Source organism: Hesperophylax consimilis, chromosome 16, assembly GCF_061612785.1.
Source record: "Hesperophylax consimilis isolate HC1 chromosome 16, BYU_Hcon_1.0, whole genome shotgun sequence".
Lineage (NCBI taxonomy): Eukaryota > Metazoa > Arthropoda > Insecta > Trichoptera > Limnephilidae > Hesperophylax > Hesperophylax consimilis.
Genome location: NC_142851.1, coordinates 11,910,262 through 11,936,690, shown reverse-complemented (window position 1 = coordinate 11,936,690; position 26,429 = coordinate 11,910,262). Strand labels below are relative to the sequence as shown.

At 32.1% G+C, this 26,429-nt stretch overlaps 3 protein-coding genes across 5 annotated transcripts; 1 reads left to right on the top strand and 2 right to left on the bottom strand.

Annotated features, from left to right (window-relative positions):
* Nucleotides 1-79: 79 nt before the first annotated feature.
* On the bottom strand, nt 80-7,185 carry LOC149416705 (CDAN1-interacting nuclease 1). The gene is made up of 5 exons (XM_089640898.1): nt 6,979-7,185; nt 6,757-6,906; nt 4,559-4,706; nt 2,310-2,359; nt 80-1,167 (listed from the first exon to the last, which is right to left on the bottom strand). Exons 1-5 carry the CDS (start codon nt 7,083-7,085, stop codon nt 780-782), a joined length of 843 nt encoding a protein of 280 aa, XP_089497024.1. The 5' UTR covers nt 7,086-7,185; the 3' UTR covers nt 80-779.
* Nucleotides 7,186-7,419: 234 nt separating this feature from the next.
* Nucleotides 7,420-10,516, top strand: LOC149416704 (uncharacterized). The gene is made up of 2 exons (XM_089640616.1): nt 7,420-7,879; nt 8,873-10,516. The coding sequence occupies exons 1-2, from the start codon at nt 7,747-7,749 to the stop codon at nt 9,454-9,456; spliced, it is 717 nt and encodes a 238-aa protein (XP_089496742.1). The 5' UTR covers nt 7,420-7,746; the 3' UTR covers nt 9,457-10,516.
* On the bottom strand, nt 9,990-26,387 carry LOC149416703 (uncharacterized). 3 transcript variants are annotated; one of them, XM_089640619.1, is made up of 5 exons: nt 23,211-23,264; nt 13,202-13,309; nt 11,479-11,556; nt 10,969-11,057; nt 9,990-10,763 (listed from the first exon to the last, which is right to left on the bottom strand). In XM_089640619.1, the coding sequence occupies exons 2-5, from the start codon at nt 13,245-13,247 to the stop codon at nt 10,608-10,610; spliced, it is 369 nt and encodes a 122-aa protein (XP_089496745.1). In that variant the 5' UTR covers nt 13,248-13,309; nt 23,211-23,264; the 3' UTR covers nt 9,990-10,607. The 3 variants fall into 3 exon arrangements, with proteins under 3 accessions (XP_089496745.1, XP_089496744.1, XP_089496743.1); XM_089640618.1 differs by lacking the exon at nt 23,211-23,264 and adding an exon at nt 14,274-14,392; XM_089640617.1 differs by lacking the exon at nt 23,211-23,264 and adding an exon at nt 26,173-26,387 and having other exon boundaries at nt 10,025-10,763.
* Nucleotides 26,388-26,429: the final 42 nt, after the last annotated feature.

Below are 26,429 nucleotides of genomic sequence, written 5' to 3'. Positions count from 1 at the left end.
AGTTCGTATTATTTGTGAATTTAATTGAATTACTATAGAAACGTTTACAATAAATATATAATAAAAAGAAAATAAACCATTTTAATATAATAATTGAATTTTATTTGCACTTTTACAATAATTAAAAACATTTTTTATAGGGTAGGAAGCAATATCTTCATGTAACATGTAACATGGTATGAGAGTAAATATATTTTTTTAAGTCATACCTTGTGTTAGTTTGACACGGAAGAAGTGTCCTTAAGGTGAATGTATCGGTAAATAAACAACTATATTGAAAGTTGACCATTATTTAAGATAAAGGCTTTTCAAATTCGTATATGTACATATATCAATAGGTTCATACTTTTAACATCCTGGACAGAATTGGTGACTGATGTAGAAGTTCTTCAAATGGTCAATGGTGATATACAAAAAATAAATACCCAATTTCTTGGTCACAACATCAGGGGTGACAAATACCATGACTTGGTTGCTCAACTGATAATCTGGGGGAAGACGTGGTAGAGAAGGATAACACACCTCATGGCTTGGGAACTTGGGTGACTGATAAGAGAGAGGTTATTCTGGGCTGCGCTCTGCACTGTCTGCAGGGTGAAGTCAACCGAATTAACTCAGAACACCCGTAGTAGGGCACATCTCCCCTCACTTGTGCCGCATGTCACTTGATGTCTATTGGTTTTTGTTCCTTGGGTTTTGTCCCGATAAATTGGTGTACCGATTAAGAAGAATCGACCTTATGTACTTTGTCCTTATATTAAATACATCATCTTTATTTATCAAGAATCTAAAATGGCCGGATTCATCAATGTTATACTTTCTTTGTCAGGGAATTTGTCTCTGAGAATTAGCATCTTCTTATTCTCCGTTGTGTTCTCTATGACATCAAGATAGCCGAACCAATAGATGACCAGCCCCGGACCGAACCTATTCCAATAGCACAAGAGCTGGTCCTTGAGGTAACCCGAGTGAGTGGTGTCATCTCCAAACAGGGCTTTGCTCTCGATCCAGTTGATAACAAACCCATCCACAGCAATGGGTAAAATCAGCTTGAAGTCTGGTGTTTTGTCATAGCCCTTGTTGCGAAGGACGTTTTCGTCTATGAAATGAATGCCCATCGCTCTCAATTCAAGTTCCAGTTTTTGTTCATACTCAACGCCAATGCACCTGGAAAACATATTTAGCATAAAAAATGTGCTTCATCCTCACAACTCCACTCAGGAAGCTTTAAATTAATTTCTTCAGGTCTTGAAAGAGGAATTGGTTTAATCATAACTTGCTGAAGATATAGCCTAAATTTAATCAGTTAAAGCAGTAAAAACTCACAAATTATAAGTTCTGGCCTCAAGGAAATTAGCAAAGCTTTAACTCTTGGTGCGCTGCTGCAAAATTTTCGTAGTGCGCCATTTGATTCGATTTTCATCATAATGTTTTATAAAATGATGTTTTTGTAAATTATACCGTCTTACTCATAATAGATAATAAGTAGGGATAAGAACAGGCTAGTAGAAAAAGCTAACCATAATCACGCGCAAGCGTACTGCGTATATCAGCCGTAATACTGCAGTATTAGTTGCTGGCAGATTTTTAAACCGCCCGACCCCCAGGATTAGGGACGTATTACTATGGTATTAAGACGGAGATCGTGGACTTTGTTAACAATCTGGTTGATTTGACAAATATCGATCGGTCGCTCAAGGAAAATGTAAAAAAGCAGTAATCCCCATTCATTAACATATTCCAGAGAAATATTTTAAATCGATTTACCAAAGCAAACACGGAACGCTAATCGAATAGGCCAAATTACGAAGCAATTCAAAGCAGACCAGGTTAATGATATCGCAAATGTCATCTGAAGAATTGTGAAGATAGCAACTAAATGTAAAATGCAAAAATGTCCGTGTTTTAGAGGATTCGAACAAAGTGGTGACAGCCTAAAAAAATCTTGCGTGAATATTATTACATATGATTAAATATTTTAACCCGAGCAGTATACGGCCCTCTTCACCGTATAGCTATACCAGCGCTACAGCGGCGTATTAGGGATTCTTTATAAATAAGACTGAGCGTGCTTTTAAAAATTGTAAAAAAAAAAAAAAACTACCATTTGTAGTTTCCCCAGAGTAGCTAGTTATATTCAGAGAAATGATTTTTTTAAGCGATAAGGATATGCTGCCATTTAAGAGGTTAATATATAAAAGGCAAAGCACAGAATTCACAACCATACAGTTTACACGCAATAGCTTACTGGAGAGAAAATAATTTATTCTTTTATCTATATAAATATATTATTCAGTTGAGGGACTCACTGTTTAATTGTATTTCCAAAATGACCATATTCATTATCGTACAGGGAACACTGAAACAAAGACATTCATTATTGTACAGGGAACACTGAAACAAAGATGTATTCATTATCGTACAGGGAACACTGAAACAAAGACATTCATTATCGTACAGGGAACACTGAAACAAAGACATTCATTATCGTACAGGGAACACTGAAACAAAGACAAATTCGAATTGAGATAGAAACTAGAATCCTGAAAGACTACATATTATTTGATAAGAGCTGTAGTTTTAGAGAACTAATAAGCATTATTTATTGAGGAGATACCCGAGCATATTTGAAGTAAGAAATGTATATCGTATGTCATCCTACGATCTGATATTTTTTTTTCAAGTAAAAACAAATATATTTTTAGTTGGATTAAGTGACACGGTTTCGCTTTCATGACGGAGTGCAAATCATGTGACTGTATCTAACTACCCAATGGCGAGGGGTGATGGAAATTTTTGTTTATTTTTAATTGAATGAAAATATCACCGGACACCAAAATGACATGTATTTTTTCAACTCCAAATATACTCAGGAATCGCTGATTAAAATCCTTCCTGTACGTGCTGATACATCCTGATATATGTTCAGAAAATAGATTTTCAACCCTTTAGCGGCTGAGTGGAGGAAGGAGTCAGATCACCGCCCAGGCTTCCCGGGTTCAATCCCTTTGGTAGCTAAGTCTTCCATCCGTGATGGTCTTGCCACAAGTGTAAGTGGTGTCAAGATGATACATAATAACTTAAGCATCTATCATACCAAGTAATATGTAATAACTTTATGACAAGCATCAATCATATATTTATTTATTATTCATTAACGCTCTATCGGGCTTTTACAGAGGAAATTTACAATTTATGTATGTAAGTGTAACATAATACATGGATAATAGCATAAATATATACTGGATCTTCCAGAATGCGACTTTTACATATTGCTCAATAAAATTTAGCCTTCAGGCCCGTTCCCACAGTTCGTATTTTCAAAGTTAGCGTAGTTTCCCACATTTGCACATTCGACCCTACAATAAAACAATTCATTGGCCTGGTATTTTTATGAAAATATTATCTTGTTTGTGTATCATTTATGATTTAAGAATTCGTGACATTTTACTTCAAGCGGCGACGGCTTTCAAATAGAGCTGTTCGCTCTCCATTTTATGATCACCCTAGTTAAACCATTATGCCTAAAAATATTTGCCAATATCTTTCCCACCCCTGTCCCATATTAATAAAAACCCCAAATAAAGTTTTATCTCCCTTAAAATAATCCTTTTAAAATATTTGTATTGTTTAAGTCACGTCTGTATTATTTAGGATAGTTAAGTGCATTATCTTTTATGTTTAAGAATGTTGTTTGCCGACAAACGGGTAGAACAACTTTATTTTTGTAATATGTCCTTCAGAATTTAGTTTAAATACAGATACCTCCCAGAAAAAAGGCAGTAATGAAATAACCGGTAGGTACAGGCGTACCTAGGCAGGAGGCAGTATTGAAATAACTGGTAGGTACAGGCGTACCTAGGCAAGAGGCAGTATTGAAATAACTGGTAGGTACATGCGTACCTACGCAGTCAGTCGTGAGATAATTACTAGGTTTATGTAAACCTAGAGAAAACTGAAGAATAAAGGAAACTAGACCTTTATTTCTTTCAGTTTAAGTTTGAGCAGAGGAAAATAAGATACTCTGCAATTATATTGTGAATTAATAAATTTATATGTCAAGCAGAAGAAGTGTTTTCCTGCATTCCATCTGACGGCGTGTTCTCGTACCACGATAGCAGAAACATATACAAAAAAATAAAAATCAAAAGCTAATACTAAGATTAACATCAAATCCAAATAATAACACCTGATATTGTAAATAAAGCAGTTTCAAATATAAAGTAAGTATGTACATTGTACATTCGTATATGCATACAATTATTCATGTTTGTTGCAAACCAGTAAGAGGGAAAACGGAAAAATAATTTACTCGTAAGGTATATAAAAATTAAATATATATAATATACCGATATGTATTATAAATGAGTTGTTTGAAAAAAAGAACAAAAATAATGTCTGTTGTATCTGTAGGAAAAAAACTAATAAGTAATGGCAAAATACAAATCATACCAAGTAATACATAATAACTTTATGACACAAACATCTAACATACCAAGTTATACATAATAACTTTATGACAAGAGTATCTAGCATACCAAGTAAGTAAATAACGTACCAAGTAAACTTCATAGGCCAGCAGTGGATCCTGAATGAGTGTGGTGTCTTTGAACAATTGATTGACTGTTTTCTGCGAGTCATTTGTGCACAACTTCAGGACGGATCTGGCCAACATGGCGGGGTTCAAGTTGTATTGTGTGGATAGCCTGAAATAAAACCAACCAAGCTATGGTTAATGTTACAAGGGTTTTGGACATTAAAATTTTTCGTAAAGGCTCAGAAACCATTATTTCTTTGTGAATAATTTTTTTAGGTTGCAATTATTACTTTCATGGGATGACAGCCAAAATAATTTCTGTTGATGAGTTTTTCTTATTTTGGTATTTCAGACACCATACGAGTGGCTAGAAGAGACGTTATCACCATTTACTCTATGCAAATTAGGTAGGTACTATTTTGGCCGAACACACTGAAAATAAAATGAAGGTATTTAAGCATGTTTTATTACGAATATTTTTTAAATGGTTAGGCTATTATAGGTTAGGTTAGGATAGGATAGGTTGGGTTAGGTTAATATAGGTTTGGTTAGGTTAGGTTAGATTGGTTTTGGTTAATATATATGTTAGGTTAGGTTAGGTTTTTTGTAGAAAATTTTTTAAAAACACTGTTAAAAAATTTGCCCTAATACCCAATTTTATTTCCAGTGTTCCGCCAAAATAGTGCCTATCTAATATGCATATATATATATCTAAGTCAAAAGAAAATGTACTGCATCATCGTGTAAATATTTATTAAATAATTTTTTTTTTAAATTAAAATTAAATGGTACTAAAGTTTCTTCTAACCCGGCGTATCAGGAGGTTCCATGATATTTCATCAAAATGACAATTAAGCACACCTTTAAAAAGTGATACAGAGTCATTAACTTTATATCACTTTTTGTGTGTGTTGAACTGTCATTTTGATGAGATACCCGGTCACCGTATCGGGAATACCTACATATGAAATTATCGTCGACACTTTAGGACGACAGAAATTATTGGAAATGGTTGTCATCCTATACAATTTTCATTATACGTAATTAAAATTAGAACCTTAAAATTAGAAATTTCCCGAATGCAGATAGTCACCTTTTATAGTAACCTCAGTTAACTCAAAAGTATTCAAAAGGTTTTAATTTTTTTTCAAATCGTCTTAAGCTTTGCCAGCGATACCGAATATTTATTAAATGTTTAAATAGTATTAAACTCGCTGAGGGAACTGGTAGGACTACTAACGGGACACTGTCATCTCAAGAGACACATGCAGATATTGGGAGAGGAAAACACCAATAGATGCAGGAAATGTGAAGAGGATGAAGAGACTCCAATTCACATATGGTGCCAATGTCCTGCCCTGGTGGGAACTAGGCTCAGATACCTGGGGAGACATACAGTAGAACCAGAAGACATAGCCACATACCCAATGACAACCCTGGTGAACTTTATTAATGGGGATCTGGGGAGTTGTTAAAGGATTGAGGTAAAATGGGAGATGGCACAATGGGCCTACGGCCTAAGTGCTCACAGGAACTACTTGTAAACCGTCTCCACCCTTAAAAAAAAAAAATGAATAGTATTAAGCGTGTCCAGTGATCCCGAATATTTACCAAATGTTTAAATCTTATTAAGCGTGGCCAGCGATACAGAATATTTATCAAATGTTTAAATCGTATTAAGCGTGGCCAGAGATACAGAATATTTATCAAATGTTTAAATCGTATTAAGCGTGGCCAGAGATACAGAATATTTATCAAATGTTTAAATCGTATTAAGCGTGGCCAGAGATACAGAATATTTATCAAATGTTTAAATCGTATTAAGCGTGGCCAGCGATACAGAATATTTATCAAATGTTTAAATCGTATTAAGCGTGGCCAGCGATACAGAATATTTATCAAATGTTTAAATCGTATTAAGCGTGGCCAGTGATCCCAAATATTTACCAAATATTCAAATCGTATTAAGCGTGGCCAGCGATCCCAAATATTTACCAAATGTTTAAATCGTATTAAGCAAAATAAATAAATAATCGTAAATGAGGAGGTTCTACAATACTGAAACGCACAAATGGAATGATTTTTTTACCAGAACTAAATATTGCATGGAAAAGAAAAAGAAAATGTTGTTGGTAAATTTAAATTTATAAATTCATATCCAGATCTATTGTAGGTGTATCTATCATACATTGCAGCATGGTCTTATAACTAAACTTTACCTCAATAAAACGCCCGGGGCTTCTCCATTTTCTTGACTCCTTTTGTATTCACGATAATATTTGTCACTGCCGGATCTGGACTTCATATAAGTTTTCATTCGCCATACTAGTTGGGTTGAAAGAATACTGCCTATTGTAAACGGCGAAATACTGAAATAAACATAATAAATTAATTCTTATGAAAATAGGTTATAATAATTAGATCGACTACTTCAAACTTACTGTGAATACTTTTCTTCTAGAAAAGTTTTACAAAATCTGGTGAGCCCATTGTACTCCCGTATATCTGCAACTATGGCATTGTAAACAGATGAAGATAGAACAACCATTTCTAATACACAATTAATAAAACTAAACGAATATAATCTTTATAGTGCTCTTCAGAAACTTCCAAAAGTCACAATTTTAAGTTTGACAAGTTTACAAGCAAATTTGACGTGTGCGACCATAGAAAAAATTAAATGGAGATGAGGACGATTAAAAAAAGATGATTGTGGCTATTGTGGCTTTTAGTATCCAGCCACGCGTAAGATATAAATTTTTGTCACAAAAAATCATTATAATGGTAACCCAGAAGTACCTACCCGAAGTCAAATAGGCCAGAGGCCAACTGTGACGTACTGCAAAGGAAGTCTGACGGAAGCGAGCGGCGCGCGGCGGAGCGGTGATCGGAATCGGAATTACATTCTGAGATCATTGACCGGAGAGCGGAATATTTTCAGTTCCTTTCGTTTCCGTTCCAAAATTATGTACTTCATATAAATAATAATATTCTACTACGCAGTGTTGGAATTATAGTGAATATTCATTTCCATTGTTTAGTTTCTCGAATCGAATCTCCTTGAACGGAAATTCAATGTCGCAAAAACGTTCCGTGGGGTTCAGTGAATTCCGTTGTGGAAACACGGAAATATTTTTATGGAATAATTAATTTTTGCCATCATTAAGTTTATTCAATTTGACTTTGTAATAGTGCTGTAAAGATGAAATATGGAAGACGAACATTTAGTTTTTCTTGTAAAGCAATACAAGGAATTGTATGATACGAATAATAAGAACTACCACAATCACTTGAAGCGAGATAATATTTGGGAAGAGATTGGGGACAAACTTGGTGCAAAAGGTAATATTAGGGTGTAATATATCATATAAATAAATCGATTAATTTGTGGTTCATATTGTGTGAAGTAAAAAGTGAATAGTTCGAATGGGCTGTTTGAATTTTGCCACCAATACAAAGTAAACGTCATTTGAAATAAGTTTCAATAGATGGCACTACTGTGGTCAGTGGTCGACCACCTTAATAATTTATTTAAATAGAATATTATTATTAGCTAATTCTGTCAGATTGGGTTTTTGAAAAGTTTATAATAATAATATTTGGCTAATTTATATAGCGCCGTTTTCGTGAGAAATCACCTCAAGGGCGCTTATATGTTTTTAAATCAAGAAAACAATTTTATTTTTTGCTCTTTAAGAGTATTTTTTCATTAGTTGTACTGCAAGTTGCTAATAATATTTGTATAGCTAACGTATGATGAATAGAAATAATTACAATGATCTTTTGCAAGATTTTTTAAAATTTATACAGAAAAAAGCATGTGAATTTATTTTTCAACCAAGAATTCGGAAATATAGTTCTGAACCTACTTATAGTATTCTTCGTAATAAATTAGGTGTGCCCTGCCACGAGTTGCTGTGGCTCGATCTATCTGTGCAGATAGAGAAATATAGCGCGTGGTGCTTTTACGTCCAACAGATGGCGATGTTTTGCAAACAAACCTTTTTTTCACATGTCACAGGTGACATCTATATAATATAGGTATATAAAAACATGTAAATAAAATAAAATTGCGTATTCGAATGCAACGGTGTTTTTTAAAAATTTCAAAGCAATCGGCTTAGAACTTTCGGAGTTGTAAGATTTTTGACAAATTAACATTTACCTTTTTACTTATATAGATAGATAAAAGATATATTAAATCCGCTTTTAAGTCAAAATTACAGAATGAATTAAATTCCGTCCTAAACCGGAAAAAAATAATCAGGCAATTCGTTTATTGGACAAAACCTTCAATATTTACAAACAATTACAGTTTCGTTTTACTTTTTACAGGCGAAGATTGTCGTAAGAGATGGACCAACCTTAGAGACTGCCACCGTAAATCTATCAAGAAGAGAAAAATCAAAAGCGAAGAGGGCCCCGCAACTCTGAGACCATGGCGTCTTGATCAGCAGATGGAATTCATGAGGCCTTTCGTTCAAGGTCGTCAAAATAACTTATTAAAGACAATATCATCCAGTGCACAAGCCGTCGACATGGAGATAGAGAGGCTTGATCCTCTGGATGCAATTGAACAGAGAGATATACAATCTCCCTCATCGATCAGTTCCGGTGAAAGTTCAAAATGGTCTCGTCCTGTCAATAACTCTGTAGATATTCTACAAGACTATCTCCAATATAAACTAAATAAACCACCGCGCGGAGACCACCTTTCCAAATATTTTGAAGCGACCGAGGAAACCGTCAGGACGTTTCCTGTGCTTTTGCAAATAGAGGCCAAAAAGAAAATTTCTGATATTATGTACGATTTGGAGTTGAAAGCTTTAGACTTGCAAGGTTCTTCTGAAGAGTGTCATCAGGTTGATAACCTCAAATATAGCCCCCCAGAATCTCAGAGTCCAACTGGTCTGAACTGAATTTTAATCTAAGCATTATGTACTGAAAATCGAACCCACAACTCCCGATTCAATAGCAGAGACGTAGGCCATCATGCTAAGGAGACCATGATCGAACTGGTGTGGTAAAAGCACTAGCGCGCGCCTATCGTAATGATATAGGTAAACCTAACTGTAAGAATTAGACAACTAAACAGGAAGACAGGTGGGTATTGTGATGCATGGTGTTTTCTTCATTATTTTTTTAGATTTCCAAGGTAGTTATAAAACACCGAAGACTTATTTTGTGGTTGTATCATCAGTCATCAGTAATTTAACAGGAGTCTATTCAGCATGCTCGGCTGCCGAAAAAGTACACAACCTGATCGATTTACCCAGTTTCTGATACAAATTATGTAATCAAATTGATAAAATACTACCATTATCTTAAAAAAGTTTATTATTAAAAATCCATTAAATAAATACTTTTCGATTTTCTTTCTTATTCACTTTCGTAACACATAATATCCACATTGTTAAGCCATTAAATAATATCAGTCATGAAAAAGATAGTGTCATATTGTATTAAATCAACACTAACTTCGAATTAAAGTTTTAAAAAGCTTAAAACTAATTAAAATAACATTATTTATAGTTATTTGCAGAACAAAATCACATACAAATATACAAAACTGTAAATAACTTTATTTGTTCATCTCCATCATTCGATTTTTTTTTAATAAAAATTAATAGTTTTCTCATTCTTAGACATTTTTTTACATTTTCACTACCACCAATTACATTATATTTCCAGAAGATTCTAAACAACTCTAAAGTTTATTATGCAAGGTACAAAGCATTGTGTATTTTTAATTTGGCGGCCCTTGAGAAAGTAAAGTAAGTTCTTTAATAATAATATTATAAAATCATTCCCCGAAAAAAATAATTCATTCAATTTCACTTGCTGAATAACTTTATTGTTCTCCGTGGTCTAATACATTGCTAGAAAGGAGGTGATTTGTAATGAATATTATTATTAAGTGAAGTTAATTTCTTAATCAAAATAATCTATCAGAATTACTTTGGTTTGAATTATGATTTTACAAATTTGTTTTTTTTTCGAATATATTCCTTATAATATTATATTCGACAATACTATTGAAACGTGCTTTCTGACGACCTTTGGCATATATTTATACTTCCACAGGCATGTCATCCATCTTGTTCAAATCCTTGATACGCGACCACAAAGACTCAGCATCAACTCTGGTCTCAATGATGACTTCGTAGCAAATAATTTTTTCATTTTTTTCATTAAATATTTCCCAGTGCAGCCTGCCTCTTGCTTTCTGAAACAACAATGGTTTTAAAAAATAATGTTATAAGTCTTTGTTTTAGTTAATAGGTACAGAAGAGATCATAAGAAAAGGAGAAATCGCCTGGAAATTGTGGTGAAGTGTTAAATGTTTTAGGCCAGATGAGTGCGTCGAATTGTACGGAGGACGTGGAGATATTCATTTAACAATTACATTAATATAAATATGTAATACTTACGATTGCAATATTTAAAGGCAAGGCTACAAATGCAGAGTAAGACGCTTGAGTGGACGTTAGAACAGGACACCAAGTAGATTCACAGGGACCTATAAAAATAATGAAATGTTGAATTTATGTATGTTAAAAATATATTTTAAATCAAAAATAACACAAAACCCTCTTCGGTTTAGCGATAGGAAAGTTTAGCAGGTAGAAAAATTACAAAAATACTTAGTTGTAAGCACTGTTTTTTCCTACATTTTTTAAGTTTTTTTAAGAAGTGGTGGGGGTACAATTATTATGCCGAGTGCTCAAAATAGAACATAACGGCTTATAGATATGTTATAATATATATTTTTTTAAATGTAAGTGGTGAAGAGCATTTCTTGAATAAACTATGTATGGCCAATAATTTGAGCATGTCGTGAGGTATGTAAGACTTTAACGTTAAAACATAGTTTAATAAATAATTTAATAAATCTGTACCTAATATATATGCAAAATTAACAATACATAATATATACATACTTGGAGAAACCGGAGTGATTGTATTCACGTTGTTTAATTTCACATAGACAGTCTGTGATAGGTTGGTAGAATGAGTATCTGGAAAAATAAACATATGATGAATACATAATTAGACCTGTATAAAATAGATTTCTTTGGTACATAAAGGACTGCGATATTTCATGGAAAAAGTTTTAACACCCCTGATTAGTTTTTCGTTGCATCCGCTAGTTGGCGTCTGCGGAACAAGAGTTGTAATTTCTTGAGCCATTGACATTAAAAAATTGAAAGCGAATTTTGATGTGAATGGGCAAAACCAAACAGCATTATTTGACAGTAAAGGTTTGTGGATAGAGTTTAAAACCCTCGGCATCTGGGTTATCATCAACTAACGTTGTCTCTTATTAATTGATTTAATATCATTACAATATTTTCTCATAAAATAGATGCATTCATCAATATTAAATAGTTATCGATCTTAATGCGTTTGGTATCTTAGTCAATTGTGTTCATTATACGTGAACGTGATCAAGATGTCAATTTAGTGTTGACGATATTATTATCTGTAATCTCTATCTACACGTTCATTATGATAGCCACACTTCAAATAATGGTAAATATCCCGAGGCGCGTCTCATCCATCCAATCCAGTTTAATCCGCTCAAATTATTTAAATATATGTATCACAAGTTTTTTTCATTCTTTTTTTAATTAAGCCCAAACTAAGAACATACTTAACAAAATAAGATATTTATTGTAAACGAAAGAAAAAACTAATAAAAACCTACTTGTGAGAGTAAAGTGAACGCTAGGATGGGTTTTTTTACAGAATGTGAAAAATTCGTCAATTTAAAAAAGTTTAAATTCAAGTTCTGTGAAAGTTCTATTTAAGTTCTGTTACCATCCTATTACTGTGAAGCAACCGGCCCATAATAATAATAATATTTGGCTAATTTATGTAGCGCCGTTTTCGTGAAATATCTCCTCAGTGGCGATTTACAAATATGTTTATTAATGATGTCATAATAATAGAACTTGAAAATTATCATTAAAATTTGATGAATTGTTCACATTCTGGGAGATATTTACCCGTCCTTAAAGATTTTTTGTCAAAAATTCTTGCACTACATATTTTGCTTCTCCGTGGACTGATATTACACAAAGTGTTTTTTTAATAATTGATGAGGCGCGCTTCTGGATATTTACCCAAATAATTACTGTTTGTGTCATTAAATTATACGCATATTGTCACTGTAAAATGTACTAAATAATATACACACGAAAATCGTAAATATGACTTAAAACCAATTAATTAATTCAAAATTAGTCATTCCGTTTGATAAGAAGTTAAAACCATATTTTTATCGTTCAAAATATGTAGGTTTAGTAGTACTTTCAGAGAGAGGTCTTACTTCACACCATCGTTTTGGTATCTTCTGTCTTTTTCGTTTTAATACAAGACGTGTGAGGAGAAAAAGGAAGGTCTGGGACTAGACGTCAACAATTGATTCGATGTTTTGGTGTTTACATGTAAAGATAAAAATGACCAAATATTTCAGGCAATTTGTTTATTTGCGAAATTATTAATAGTTATGTACTAACCAAACACGCGAACTTTCTCATAGGTAGGCACTAAAGAGGACCTAAACATATCAAGAATTTGCCTATTTAGCTTTATGTTGAAAATTTTCTGGAAAAAACACCACAGAAGATACGATGGGATCTTTAAGAAATGGCTACTTACTAGCTAAGAACTTGGCAGTCACATTGGTGGAAGTTCCAGCGGTCATATAGCATGGCACGGTCCTGTCGCATCCCACAATGGTTACTTCATCCAACTCGTACAAAGATCCTTGAAAAATAAACAGAGAAATCTTAAATGCAAATTTTATGCTTAAATTATTTTCTGTTTCCTGTTTACAATTGTCCTTCGATATTAACTGTAGGGGATTCGCGAGAAGGAAAATTGCACTGTCTGAATATGTTATGAATACTCAGGAAGCGGAGTCCAGAGCCTCGCTTCTCAACGAAGTCATTACACGTGGTTCGAACCACTCGTTGTTGGAGTGGAATCACTTTTGACGTTTGGCGTATGACGTACTTTCGATGGCGATTGCGAGCGGTCTGGATTGGAGAATCGATACCCAAAACGTGCTGTCGACATTATGAATACCAAAAAAGTTTTCCTATCGTTTCGCTTGAGTAGAATACAAATAAAAAATAAATTACTCAATAAAAAATATAAATGTAAGTTACTAAAAAGATTTTTTTAATAGAAATGTATGAAACGTAAAGGAAACAATTAAAAAAATACATTATTATAACTAAGATTATCTGTGACAGTTTCACTTGATTAACTTTTTTGCTGTCTTATAAAATTATTTACAAAATAATTAAAAACCAGTTTTGTGCTTGAAATCGAACGTTTCTAGACTCCGTTTGTCAAGCGATCTTAATGTCTATTACTTATTATTATAAGGTATACCAAGAATATACACATTTTTGGCTTGTAGCTTTTCTTATAAAGTGATTGTTGTTGATACTCGTTGCTACTGCTGATTTCTATGTTGTTTTACTGCAAGCGTATAAATAAATAGAGTGATTAGACTATTTTAAACAGCAAAGTTTACTTAGCGACAGCAGTGTCTTTGTAATTTAGCAAGTGCGCGCTCAGTCTTGTGCTCTACTCGGCCTTGCATATTCTCTAACGACGCATAAAATCTTCGAATGGGAAAATAATGTATTATTTATAATAATCGGCAGTAATAAGTTATTTGCGAGTATGTGCAAACGATATGTTATTCCTTGGTTTTTACTTGTGTTTGTCGAGTAATTAAAACACTTCTCATCACACATGAAGGCATTTTCGCACCTTTTAAACAAGTTTACTTAGAGGTAACACACGACCTTACGCGACGCTTAACACTTTAGTTTAGTACTAAAACTACGACATCGAAATCACTACACTTTTTGTTTGCCACTTTGAGATTTCTTCAGCGCGTCTATATATATATTGTAACGTCTTTGTTTGAAGAATTCAAAATTACTTAATTATTACATACTTTAATGGATACAAATTCCTTCATATTTCTGAAATAATACTATAGTATGCCAGTGTCAAATTCGTCAAATATTCAAAAAGTTGAATTTTATCAATTCCCTGAGTAAAATATGGGTAACTACACCTACTTAACATTATTTTCACATTAAAATTAGAGATGTTTAATCATCTTGAGTGGCTGACAGGTATTTATGAAATTAACCTCATTAAACATTTGCAGGTAAAACACATAGGGTAAGTATTTTTTTTTTCAAATTAGAAGTTATGGAACTAAGATCCAATATGCATCGTAGATGGTCAAGTATTAATTGGAGAATACTATAATTTTTTTTGTATTGTAACGGGATTATTTTAATGGTGAACACAATCAAAAATAGCCTTACCATAATAAAAACACTTCATAACCGTTAAACGGTGTTATCGTTACACATTGTACAAAGACTAAAAAAAATATTTTTCGTATTATTACTAATAAAAAATATCTCTAACTGCACTGCGAAGAACTCGCAAAGTTGCATTTTGGCAGACCTATGTGCATGCGTTACTTTCATGCATGCGCCGTTTCCCCGCGAATGAGTTATGATTTGACGTTTGTGATTAAAATCCTATTATTTTTTTATCTCTTCAAATAAATCAATTATTTTTGTCACTTTTAATATATTATTAATGTCATCGGAAATGCGAGATTATTGTTTTTTAATTACCTTTTACTGAGTGAATTTATTAAAACTTTCATGACAGTGATGTTAAGTTGATGATGGTAAGTTTAATAACATAAATGCCTTAGGAATGTATAGAAAAATTATCAATGAGGTAAATACAATTTTATAAAATTCAACGTTTGTATTGTGATAAAATGAATCCAAAATGTGTGATATTTGGGAACTCTCTGGGAATTATTATAATAGTATGAATAAAATAAAAAATAAAGTGACAGTTATCTTGACTTTTTTTTAAATAAAAGGACTGTGTTTTCTGATTGTTTAATTCTCTGAAATTTTTCGACGTTTTGATTAAAAATGTTTGCGTTGAGCTTTTTCCATTCAACTTGTTTCATGTTTAAAATTAAAATATTGCAATTTTGAACAGTAACGTATATTTCAAATAAAAAAATCTAAAAGGTAATATTTGTTTTCATATTGGTATTCGTTTTTACGACATCTTAAAAAAACGTACATATATAACATTTAAAATACTTTAGAAAAAATCCGAAATTAGATGCGAAATTATTATTAATTAATTTTTCATAAAATATAACTTCAGATGTCCGTTAAGAGTACTAAAATATTAACTTCAGATATCCGTTAAAATTACTAAAAAATATTAACTTCATATGTCCGTTAAGAGTACAAAAATATTAACTCCAGATGTCCCTTAAGAGTACTAAAATATTAACTTCAGATGTCCGTTAAGAGTTACTCGATATCCGGGCACATATATTCCTAAGAGCAATACTAACTGTCTTGAAAACGTATTTTTAACAATAATATGTTGCACGTGTAATAGATTATGCTCAGACATTGATTTGTGTATCACGAACCTCACTAAATTCACAACATTCTTAAAAAATTACATTTGATCGAATATGTCAGAGAACTTATTAAATTATATATATAAAAATAAGTTTGAACATCACAATTGAATAACAGCAGTTTTAATTGAATAACATCACTTTCTCTCATTTTCATTATTGATACCCATCCATGTTTAAATTTATTCCTAGAAAATATTTTTAAAAAAATCACCTGTTGTATCTTTGAGTAGATGCAATATCTTATTATTAATCTTTCCGATTTTATGTCCGGGTTAAATCTTCCCCATAGGAAAAACTAAACCCTTCCACACACTTTTCCACAAATGATCATCTAGTCAATCAACATTATGCAAGTGCATTATATAAGCAAAATAAATACAAGAACAACACGTGAACTCACCAGAGATCAAATGGGAAAATAATTCACCGACTCCAGATATTTTCATATCAGAGGGTACGGCTCGGTAAAACTCCTAACAGGGCCTATAAATCCTACTGATCCCTCAGCATAAATATTTAAAAAATCTTTCTTTAAAAATAATTTAATTTTAATTAATTTAGGAAAATGTATTTAAAATTACTGATTTTTGTATTTTTATATATAAATTTTTTGATAGATCTAATACGCCTAAATTTTTAATGAGAGAGCTAGGTATAATGCCAGTAGCCGAAATAACGAATGGTAATATTTTTTTAGTCTGAGAATGCCAAATTCTTTTTTCTCATTTCCTAAATCTGTGTATTTTCTTATTTTTTCATTAACAGATTTTTGAATATTACATGAATTAGGAATAAATAATTTATTATTATTTTTTTTTTTTTAACTTCCGATTTAGTTGTCCGGGTTAAATCTTCCCCAAAGGAAAAACTTAACCCTTCCACTCACTTTTCCACAAATGATCATCTAGTCAATCAAAATTATGTAAGTGCATTATATAAGCAAAATAAATACAAAACAATACAAGAACAACACGTCAACTCACCAGAGATCAAATGGGAAAATAATTCACCGACTCCAGATATTTTCATATCAGAGGGTTCGGCTCGGTAGAACTTCTAACAGGGCCTATAAATCCTACTGATCCCTCAACATAAATATTTAAAAAATCTTTTGTTATCCTACATGTATTCAAAATGACCGACTTTTGCATCTTTATATATAATTTTTTTGATAGATCTAATACGCCTATATTTTTAATTAGAGAGCTAGGTATAATGCCAGTAGCCGAAATAACGAATGGTAATATTTTTATAGTCTGAGAATGCCAAATTCTTTTTATTTCATTTCCTAAATCTGTGTATTTTCTTATTTTTTCACTAACAGATTTTTGAATATTACAGGAATTTGGAATAGCGACATCAATGATATAAGTTATTTTTTTAATTTTGTCATGTAAAACTATATCGGGTCTATTATGACTAATCGCTCGGTCTGTTAGTATAGTTTTATCATAATATATTTTATAAAATTCGTTTTCTAAAAATGAATTTGGTTCGTATTCATAATATGGTACTACATTACGGCAGTCAATCAAGTTATGTTTAATTACCAAATTATATTTTATTATTATTATTATTCTTATTCTTATTGTTATGTATTTTTAATTTTTTAAATTTTGTCTCAATTTTTAATGTCGTTATTGGTTAATTTTTATTGGTTGTTTTAGTATTGTAAAATTTAATATGAATGTATAAAAATTGTTTATAAAAAATGCCATGTTTTGCAAAGATAGTATATAGATATTCGTATAACTGATCCATCATTGATTATTTGATAAAATTAATTATCTTCAACTCTAACTATAACTCTGATTTCATTTTGGCGCCTAAGAAATGTGATTTTCGGGTTATCTTTGAGATTGGAAATTCGTGATCTGTAATAATTGATAATGTTTTATTTTTTCAATAAATTTACCTACTTTCCTTGGAAAGAAAGAAACTCAATGTCATTGATAAAATGATAACAGATAAATAAACTAATTTAAAATACAGCATGTGTAATTATGACACAATAATATTTTAATATACTTGCTCAGATCCGTGAAAAATAACGGAATGGTCGTGGAAGCGTTATTGCGTACTATCCCGTCATTATTGTGACGTGAGTAGCAGTGCGCGGGACCGGATTCGGTAGTTTTGCAGTCGTTCGGCGTTAGAGCGTTAGGAGCGTTGGAAGTCGAATTGGACTAATTCAATGTAAAAGAGTGCTGGGCTATCTTCCTCTTCTTCTTCTCCTTCCTTTCCTTAAAAAAACCCTCCACAAAGCATTCCTAAATATGACATAGGCCCTGTGGGAAATTATTTTCCTCGAGGCCTCCTGTGTGGAGCTAATGTAAAATTTTCCAAAAAAACACTTCCAGTTTTGAAAATGAAACTGTTTAAAAGCAAAAAAAATGAGTTCATTGAACCGGAGTTACAGACAGAAGTACAGCTGGAATTAGTATTTTTAATAATTATGGAACGAAGGAAACAAATAAGAAACACTGATTTTATTAAAATGCTACTTTAAGATAATTTTTATTAAAAATGATATTCCTATTTACGCATAATTTTATGAAAATAGCTACGGTATCCATAAATTAGGATAAATTAATGTAAACGCGCAGATACGTGTTTCTTGACGGTGATGGTTACCTATTTAATATTACTTTTATACTTAAGTAAGTAAACACAGTATTTTGTATTACGTAGCACACTATGCAAATCCTTTTATAATGTTGATATAGAAAAACAATTCCATAATTCTCTCATTGAGAGTTTATTATTATTCTCCAGGGACAAGTAACACGTGCCCCTTTATACACAGTGTCCGGAAACTAGTGGTACGTGCGGGAAACTGGTGAATCTGCATCACACAGAGAACCCAAAAATAATAAAAAAATAAAGTTTTTGTACTACAATTCACTACAATAAGGATTGATTGTACCTTTTTTCCCAGGGACTGAAGTCAACCGCGCTAACAATCTCTGTAAATTAATTTATGTAATGTGTGTGTACGTGATTTGGTGGCATTGATATAATGCATTATCATCGACAATGAGTGTATCTGCTGAATTTAAGCTCGATCGAATATCAGGAAGTGGGTTAATTTCCGCTTCCAAGATTTTCATTCATTCATTACCGAAAACAAAAGTGAAATTCCAAAATATGTATTGAATTTTTTTTTATCTGAGCTCTTGTTTATTTTCATTATTTCGGCATCTAAAGGGTTACAATGAAATAGATGAAATATTAGGTCTATCCACCGGCGCATTTTGAAATACAATTAACAGCACTGATAGTGACAAAACAAATCCGCAATTTATTCGAAAACTAAAGATAAAATTAAAAAATTTATCAGTAGGTACCACAAAATCAATTTCGAATGTGATGTAGATTTGCCAGTTTCCCGCTTGTGGGTATCACTAGTTTCTAGACACCATGTAAGTTTGTCATGATAAGTGATTGAGTGATGAAGAGGTATCAGATTTTTCTTTAGTAATGTTGAGAGAATTATGTGTTGTTTCTTTCAAATGTTTCTGGTTTTCACCCTTCAAGAGTGTAAGCAAAATTTGTAGGCTATCATTTCGAATTATTGAGAGCAGGAAGGTGAATATTTATATATTAATTTTGTTTAAATTGACAAATTTTTAAATAATATGGAAGATTGGAGTCAAATTCAAACTTATAAAAGATGAGATGTTGAATGGAGGGGAGGCAATTTTAGATAAGGATAGAAGAGAGGATATTTGTTTAGTGAGGGACAACCAAAAAATATTTGATCTAAAGTTCCCACTTCTAGACCACAGAATGTACAATGTGAGGAGTCAAAAATGTGAATTTTAAAAAGGCGAGAAGGAACGGAACAAGTCCAATCCTCATTCGAATAAGTGAGGAAATTTCCATTTATGGAGAAATGGGGGAATTGATGAAATCACGGTTTTGATGCGAAGAAAAAAAAATTCGAAGAAAATCAGAAATACTACAAAATTATGAGAAAAAGTTAACAAACTTATAATTATTAATTATTTATTACACCGAAATTTAAACAACCAAAATGCAAAGCCGTAATCTTCGTATTGAATTGCATTGTATTATTGGCCAACTAGAACAAATAAATATATACATTGGACCAATTTAAAAAAAACAACTTATGTAAATATTTTGTATAAAATTTAAAAAATAAATACTGTGTACCAACTACCAACCAAAGTAAGAATCAGAATGTACTATAAAAAAATTAAAATGTGAGAATTACATTAACCTTAAATTTGTAAACGTGGTCTATATTATTCATTGTAAGTAGAGATGTGCCGATTATGACTTTCGCCGACTAGCCGACTAGCCGATTAGTCGGTTGTAATAAGACCGACTAGTCGGCCGACTAGTCGGCTAAGCCGACTACGGTTTCGGGGATAGTTCTAGGTACCCTGAAATGTCGCGCATGGCCAAAGTGTACCTCTGCTGTCCCGCAAGTTCTGTTTACAGTGAGAAGCTGTTCTCAGACGCCGGAAACATATATGAAACAAAAAGAAATCGATTGCTACCAGAAAGGGCAGAAGCTTTAGTCTTCTTACATCATAATTTATCCTTAATTAAAAAATATAAGTAAGTTATATAAAATATAAGGAGATTATGATATTTTTGGTTGTCACAATTGTGACTTTGATTTGATTAGATTATGTAGGTATGGTTATAAGTAATATGTTTTTTTCATTTTTTTTTGTTTTTATCAAACAGTTCATGTTTAGAATTTTTGGATATATACATATATTACTGTGCATCTTGTACATACAATCTTGCTTTAATACATATAACTGAGTTTGTTAATTTAAAAAATCTACTTTTTATTTTAATAATAAGAAATACTTATAAATGTTCATTGAAGATACGAAGATATTATGTTGTTTTTTATGTTAATTAGGATAGGTACTAATTTTGTTCAATAAATGTCATAATTATGTTTTCTTTACAAACAAGTAATTTTAAAAACTGATTACCAAAGGAAAGATTGCTTTACATTTTTTAATGTATAAGACTGATTATAAAAAATAAAAAAAATATAATCAAGGTTTTTATTTCATGTAGTTCCCCCGCATTCATATTATTGAGAAATACATACAACGTAAGAAGCCGGATAGTCGGCGCTCTTTGCCGATTAGTCGCCGACTAATCGACGACTACAATAGTGGCCGGATAGTCGGCTTTACCGACTAGTCGCTGACTAGTCGGAACATCTCTAATTGTAAGTTTACTTCGGGCATACGGACACGCCCATGAGACAATTCTTCAATTTATATCTTCAGTGACTGACTTATTTCGCACAAGGACATCCTGCCGGAATCATTTATTTATTAGATGGAAATAAGTCGTATCATTAAATACGATAACTCCTTTAACTTAAAAAAAACATAAACGTGTTATTGTAGACATTAATTAATCATTATGTTAAGAATCAAGTCATCCAAACTATGTTGAAAAAATTAACATGAAATTAACTCACTTTTGGTTCTGTTTATTATAATCAATTGATCAACTATTTCAGCTTATGGGATAATATAAAAATGAACGCAATTAAAACTAATTTGCAGTTATTTGCATTGTTATCAATGACGTATTATTCCCATATTAATCTTATATTAAAATCATCGAATCACGATTCAATTAGTATTTTAATGACGACATCTTTATTTCTTTTGCGTAGACTTAATATAAAAAGATAGGAAATACCGCGGCAAGCGAACCTGCAAACTACCTTGTATTTATCTCGTGGGATAAAATCAACACTTATTTGGCTAATTATGGGTGTGTTCTATCGCTATCGGGAAAATAACAAAATTGCGCCATTATTTCAATGATTCATACCAGTCAAATCAGAACCTTGTGTACAATGTTTAAAATCGATCAATTAATATCTTAATGCCAGATTCAATATTTGATTGATTGATTAAAAATTATTGATGCATAATGGTTTTTGGAGATAATGCTTGCATTTTGGCAATACGATTTTTTTGGTCCTAGTTAAAATATTGTATCTCGATTCCCTAATAACGTAGAGTTGGGTATTTTTTTGGATGCTGAACGAAAAGTAGTTTCAATACCACATTTCAAGAGCTGGATGCAATAAAAACTTAAATAAGTCTAAGCTATTTTTGATCTCTTCGCTTTTTTGGTATCTTAGACGGACGAATCTACATGTAAAATGTCCGTCTAAAACTTACAGAATACAAAAGTCGATGGGAGCAAAAACAGCTTGTACATTTTTAAGTTGTTATTGCATCAATCTGCACAATTTAATTTGCTCGAAACACACTTAACACACACACACGGGGAAACATTATGATTGTATACAATATATAATGTTTCTACCCGTGTACATACTTCGTAACAAACATTACTCGCTTCAAATAAAATTAGTATTAAATAAGGTGTTCTATTTGTTATGATATCAAGTAGAGTTTTTCACCTTTGTATAAAAAACCAAATCACGGGGAAGAGTTAAAAAATGTATTCACTTGTAAAATAACTAGTGTTCAATATTTTACGTGTAGCTTCGTCCGTCTAAAACTTACAGATATCGAAAAAGCGATGGGAATAAAAACAGCTTGTGCACATTTAAGTTGTTATTGCATCAAGCTACACAATTTAACATCCTCGAAACGTACATCGGGGCTCAAAACATTATGATTGTATACAATGTATACTGTTTCTCCCCGTGTACTTCGCTACAAAAATTATATAAAATTTGTATTAAATAAGCTGTTCTATTTGCTATGAGCTATGATATCATGTAGAGTTTTTTCCTCTTTGTATAAAATACGATACACATTGTTATACGTTAAAACTCCACTCATTCGATATAATACGATACCCAATTTAGATAAACGAACTCCATTTGAATTATAAATCTTCAAAATACTTAGAATATTTTGCGAATCTAAATCGGTGCACAACTTATTTTTTGTAAACATCATTGTTTCGATTAATCCTCAGATTTAAATATCGATTGTTTGTGGCCCGTTAATCCCACGTTATGCGCATAAGTTTTTAATATGCACGTCAAATAGGGCATTTTTAGCTCAGCGTGCTTAGTATTTTATGTAGGTACTGTTGGGGACGGAAAAGGCGGTCGCACCGCGGAATGCAATAGGAATGGAAACTTCGGATATGCCGACTTACCTTTTTTCTATTCTTCCGCGTTTTCTATCCTTTGCGCTGGTTCATACACAACACACTAATTTTCACCAAAATGCGCGAGCTCACGATGGCTTTTAATGTTTCGACACGGTCGAAAAGGGGGGCTCCGTAATCAGACACCGCTCATGTGTTGACAGGACGATTTTTTTCAACTGAACTGGTTACACTAAGTCGGTATAGGAAAGGTAGGAATTGGGTCGGTGGGCAACAATAATATTCATAAAGGAAATCAAAAGGAAAGGTGTAGGTAATACGATGCTAGGTACCAACAGGGTACCTTGTAAAAATCGAGGGTTTTGCGTGGTCAAGCAAAAGGTATCAGGAAGAAGAGAACGGTAGGTGACCATCACAGTGGTGGGTTGGTCGGCGGTGTATAAATACTGTAAGATGATGTGTTTGGGAGGACTTTCAGAAAATTACTTGATTTTCAAAAGTGTTCTCTTAGGATATTTTCACTAGCATTAAAAATTTGGTTTAAAAAAATCTCGGATAAAAGCATTGATGATGCTATATCATATTATCTAAGAGCTTATCATTCATACATTAAAGTCAATAATTATTTTTTTTGATGTTTGTGAATTATTACGTTCTGAGTGTAGGCATAACTTGTCTAGCGGTGTTGAGTTCATAGGTCAAGATTAAAGATCACTAAGACGACATCATGTTTTTATGAAGTGCTATTAGCTATTATGAATACACAATATTAATAAAACGCTGTCATAAACACTTTTTTATTGTTATTCTTCTATTGATCACTACTACAAGGTCATTTAGAAAATTTATTGCGGAGTGAGGTCATGAAAAAATATTATTCTTCTTTTAAAAAACCTTCTTGCGAATTTTTTTCTAAAAATTAATGCTCAGTCGTGATTTTTTATACTTAAGTATTTCTTAATATGTATTCGTTCACGAGGTTTCTGCCATAAACTATAAGGCTTCTAAATACGTACCTATTGTTTAAAGTTACGTTGCATATGGGTATTGCTTGTCAGTCCAAATGATGCCTGATTCAAGATAAGAGATAAGATCCCCGATTCCTTTAACCAACAACATTTTTACAAAAATTTTTAACTTAAATGAAGTTGACATTTGTAATTTTTTTTAAACCATTGTTATCTTGGAAACAAAAAAACGGTACGAAATTTGAAGGAAATAAATATGTACGAACTAATGTGAACACTTATTATATCGGGGCGCCAATTGATTTATCCCGAGTAGTTCCTTCCTACAATGATTATCATAATTTATTCGCCACTTCAATTATATATTGTATAGGTATATTCATGCAAAAAATTACATGGCCGATAATAATGGTTAAGACATAGAATAAAGAATTACACAATTGCCTTTTCAGCGTGTTTCCTGATCCAAATATTTGCCTAATCGAGGCTTAAATTTCCAACGAACTTACGAAATTCAAATAGAATGGAGATCTATGATGTCGAGCGAGTAAAATGGAGCGCTGGGCTATTGGGCTAAATGAAACATTTGTTTTAATTTAAATTTGTATGGAAGGCGCTCCTGGTTTTCTTCTTTATTCTATGACTTGAAACTATTCATCCTATAAATTATTACCAACGCTGAGGCCAATAATTTTGAATATAAGTTTTTATGTTGTATTACGGGAGGACACAGAAATAATATAAAGTGGCCAATAATCATTACTCAAAGTTACCCGGGGCTTTGTAATGTTATTCTTAATTCTTTTATTTGAAGTAGAAGTATGAAAATTTCAAAAACCTACTTAAATTTTTACTGCCAAATCCGAGTCCTTGTCTCATCAAATACCCAAAAAAATCATAAGCCATAATAACTGCATCCACACAAAAATAATATTATAATACCTCATTAAACACTACTTTGCATACAAATCATTTTAAAAGTTTGTCATACAAGAGAAGGCTGCCAGGCAATTTTCCCTCACCCTGGATATGGCTTTGACGCTAAGGCAAAGCATCCATACGAAATCCCACTAATGTTCTGTCCAAGGATTTTTAGGTCCATGATTATAATAGTATGAAACGGATTTGATATGTACCGGTAAAACCCATTATTTTTAATTTCTTACGTACATTCATAAATTGTTTGTTAATTAAACAAAAACTGATGTCAGATATTACTTTACAAAAGGTTTACGTTCTGAGATTTTCTTATTTTTTGCACCTACAAACAAAAAAAATAATTCAAATCTTTTTTTAACAAAATCTATCTACTATTATTAATTTAGATATTTTCAATTTGCATTGATATTTCAGGCGACTAAATATTGCTTATATTTGTTATCCTTTGTGCTATGCACAAAACCTTGTCTTATAAACATTTGTTTATCATTAAAAAAAATAATAATATTTGACAAGTCAAAATATTTCACCAACAAATGTAGATATAATATGACTCGACGCCATCTAGTGGGAAAATTAGCACTAACAAAGCCTTTCATATAAAAATAAAGTTGGTTGTTTACAGGTGAAACAATATAATAAGCAGTCATTGTTGATTGAAGTACTAGTACATATTGAATTATTTGGCGTGTTGGAAATAAAGCGACATAGCTCAGTGGTCCAGAGCACCTGCCCGGACATCAGAAGGTACGGGTTCAATTCCCGTTGGCGGCATTTAATTTTTACTCGGGGATCAACTTATCGGGTTGCACACTGCACACAAAACTAGGTATTAAAAAAAATGTCAGCTAAATTTCATAATCATCACAACAGAAATTAAAATTCTACTTCAAAGTAAAATCGAAGAATTATATTCTTTCGACCCAACACATCCAATACAAATAATTATATTCTTTCGACCCAACACATCCAATACAAATAATTATATTCTTTCGAACCAACACATCCAATACAAATAATTATATTCTTTCGAACCAACACATCCAATATAAATTACAAACAAAACTCTTATTATTAAAATAAATGTTTAATAAAATACGTACCACAGTCTTCGAAAATAACTCTAGCATCGATTAAGGCAACTGTCCACGCCAGAAGAAAAATCAAGAGTTTCGCCATTATTAAGAATTCACAACTGTTAATATAAAACTTTTATAATATATTAATTACTTTCTAAGTTGGAAAAAATTGTTAAGAATGATTTATCAGTTATTTTGACAATTTAATTCGCTTCACAAATCTGTGCACTTTCGCTGAGAACCAGTAGTCTTATGCTGCAATAAAACGTGCTTTATAGACT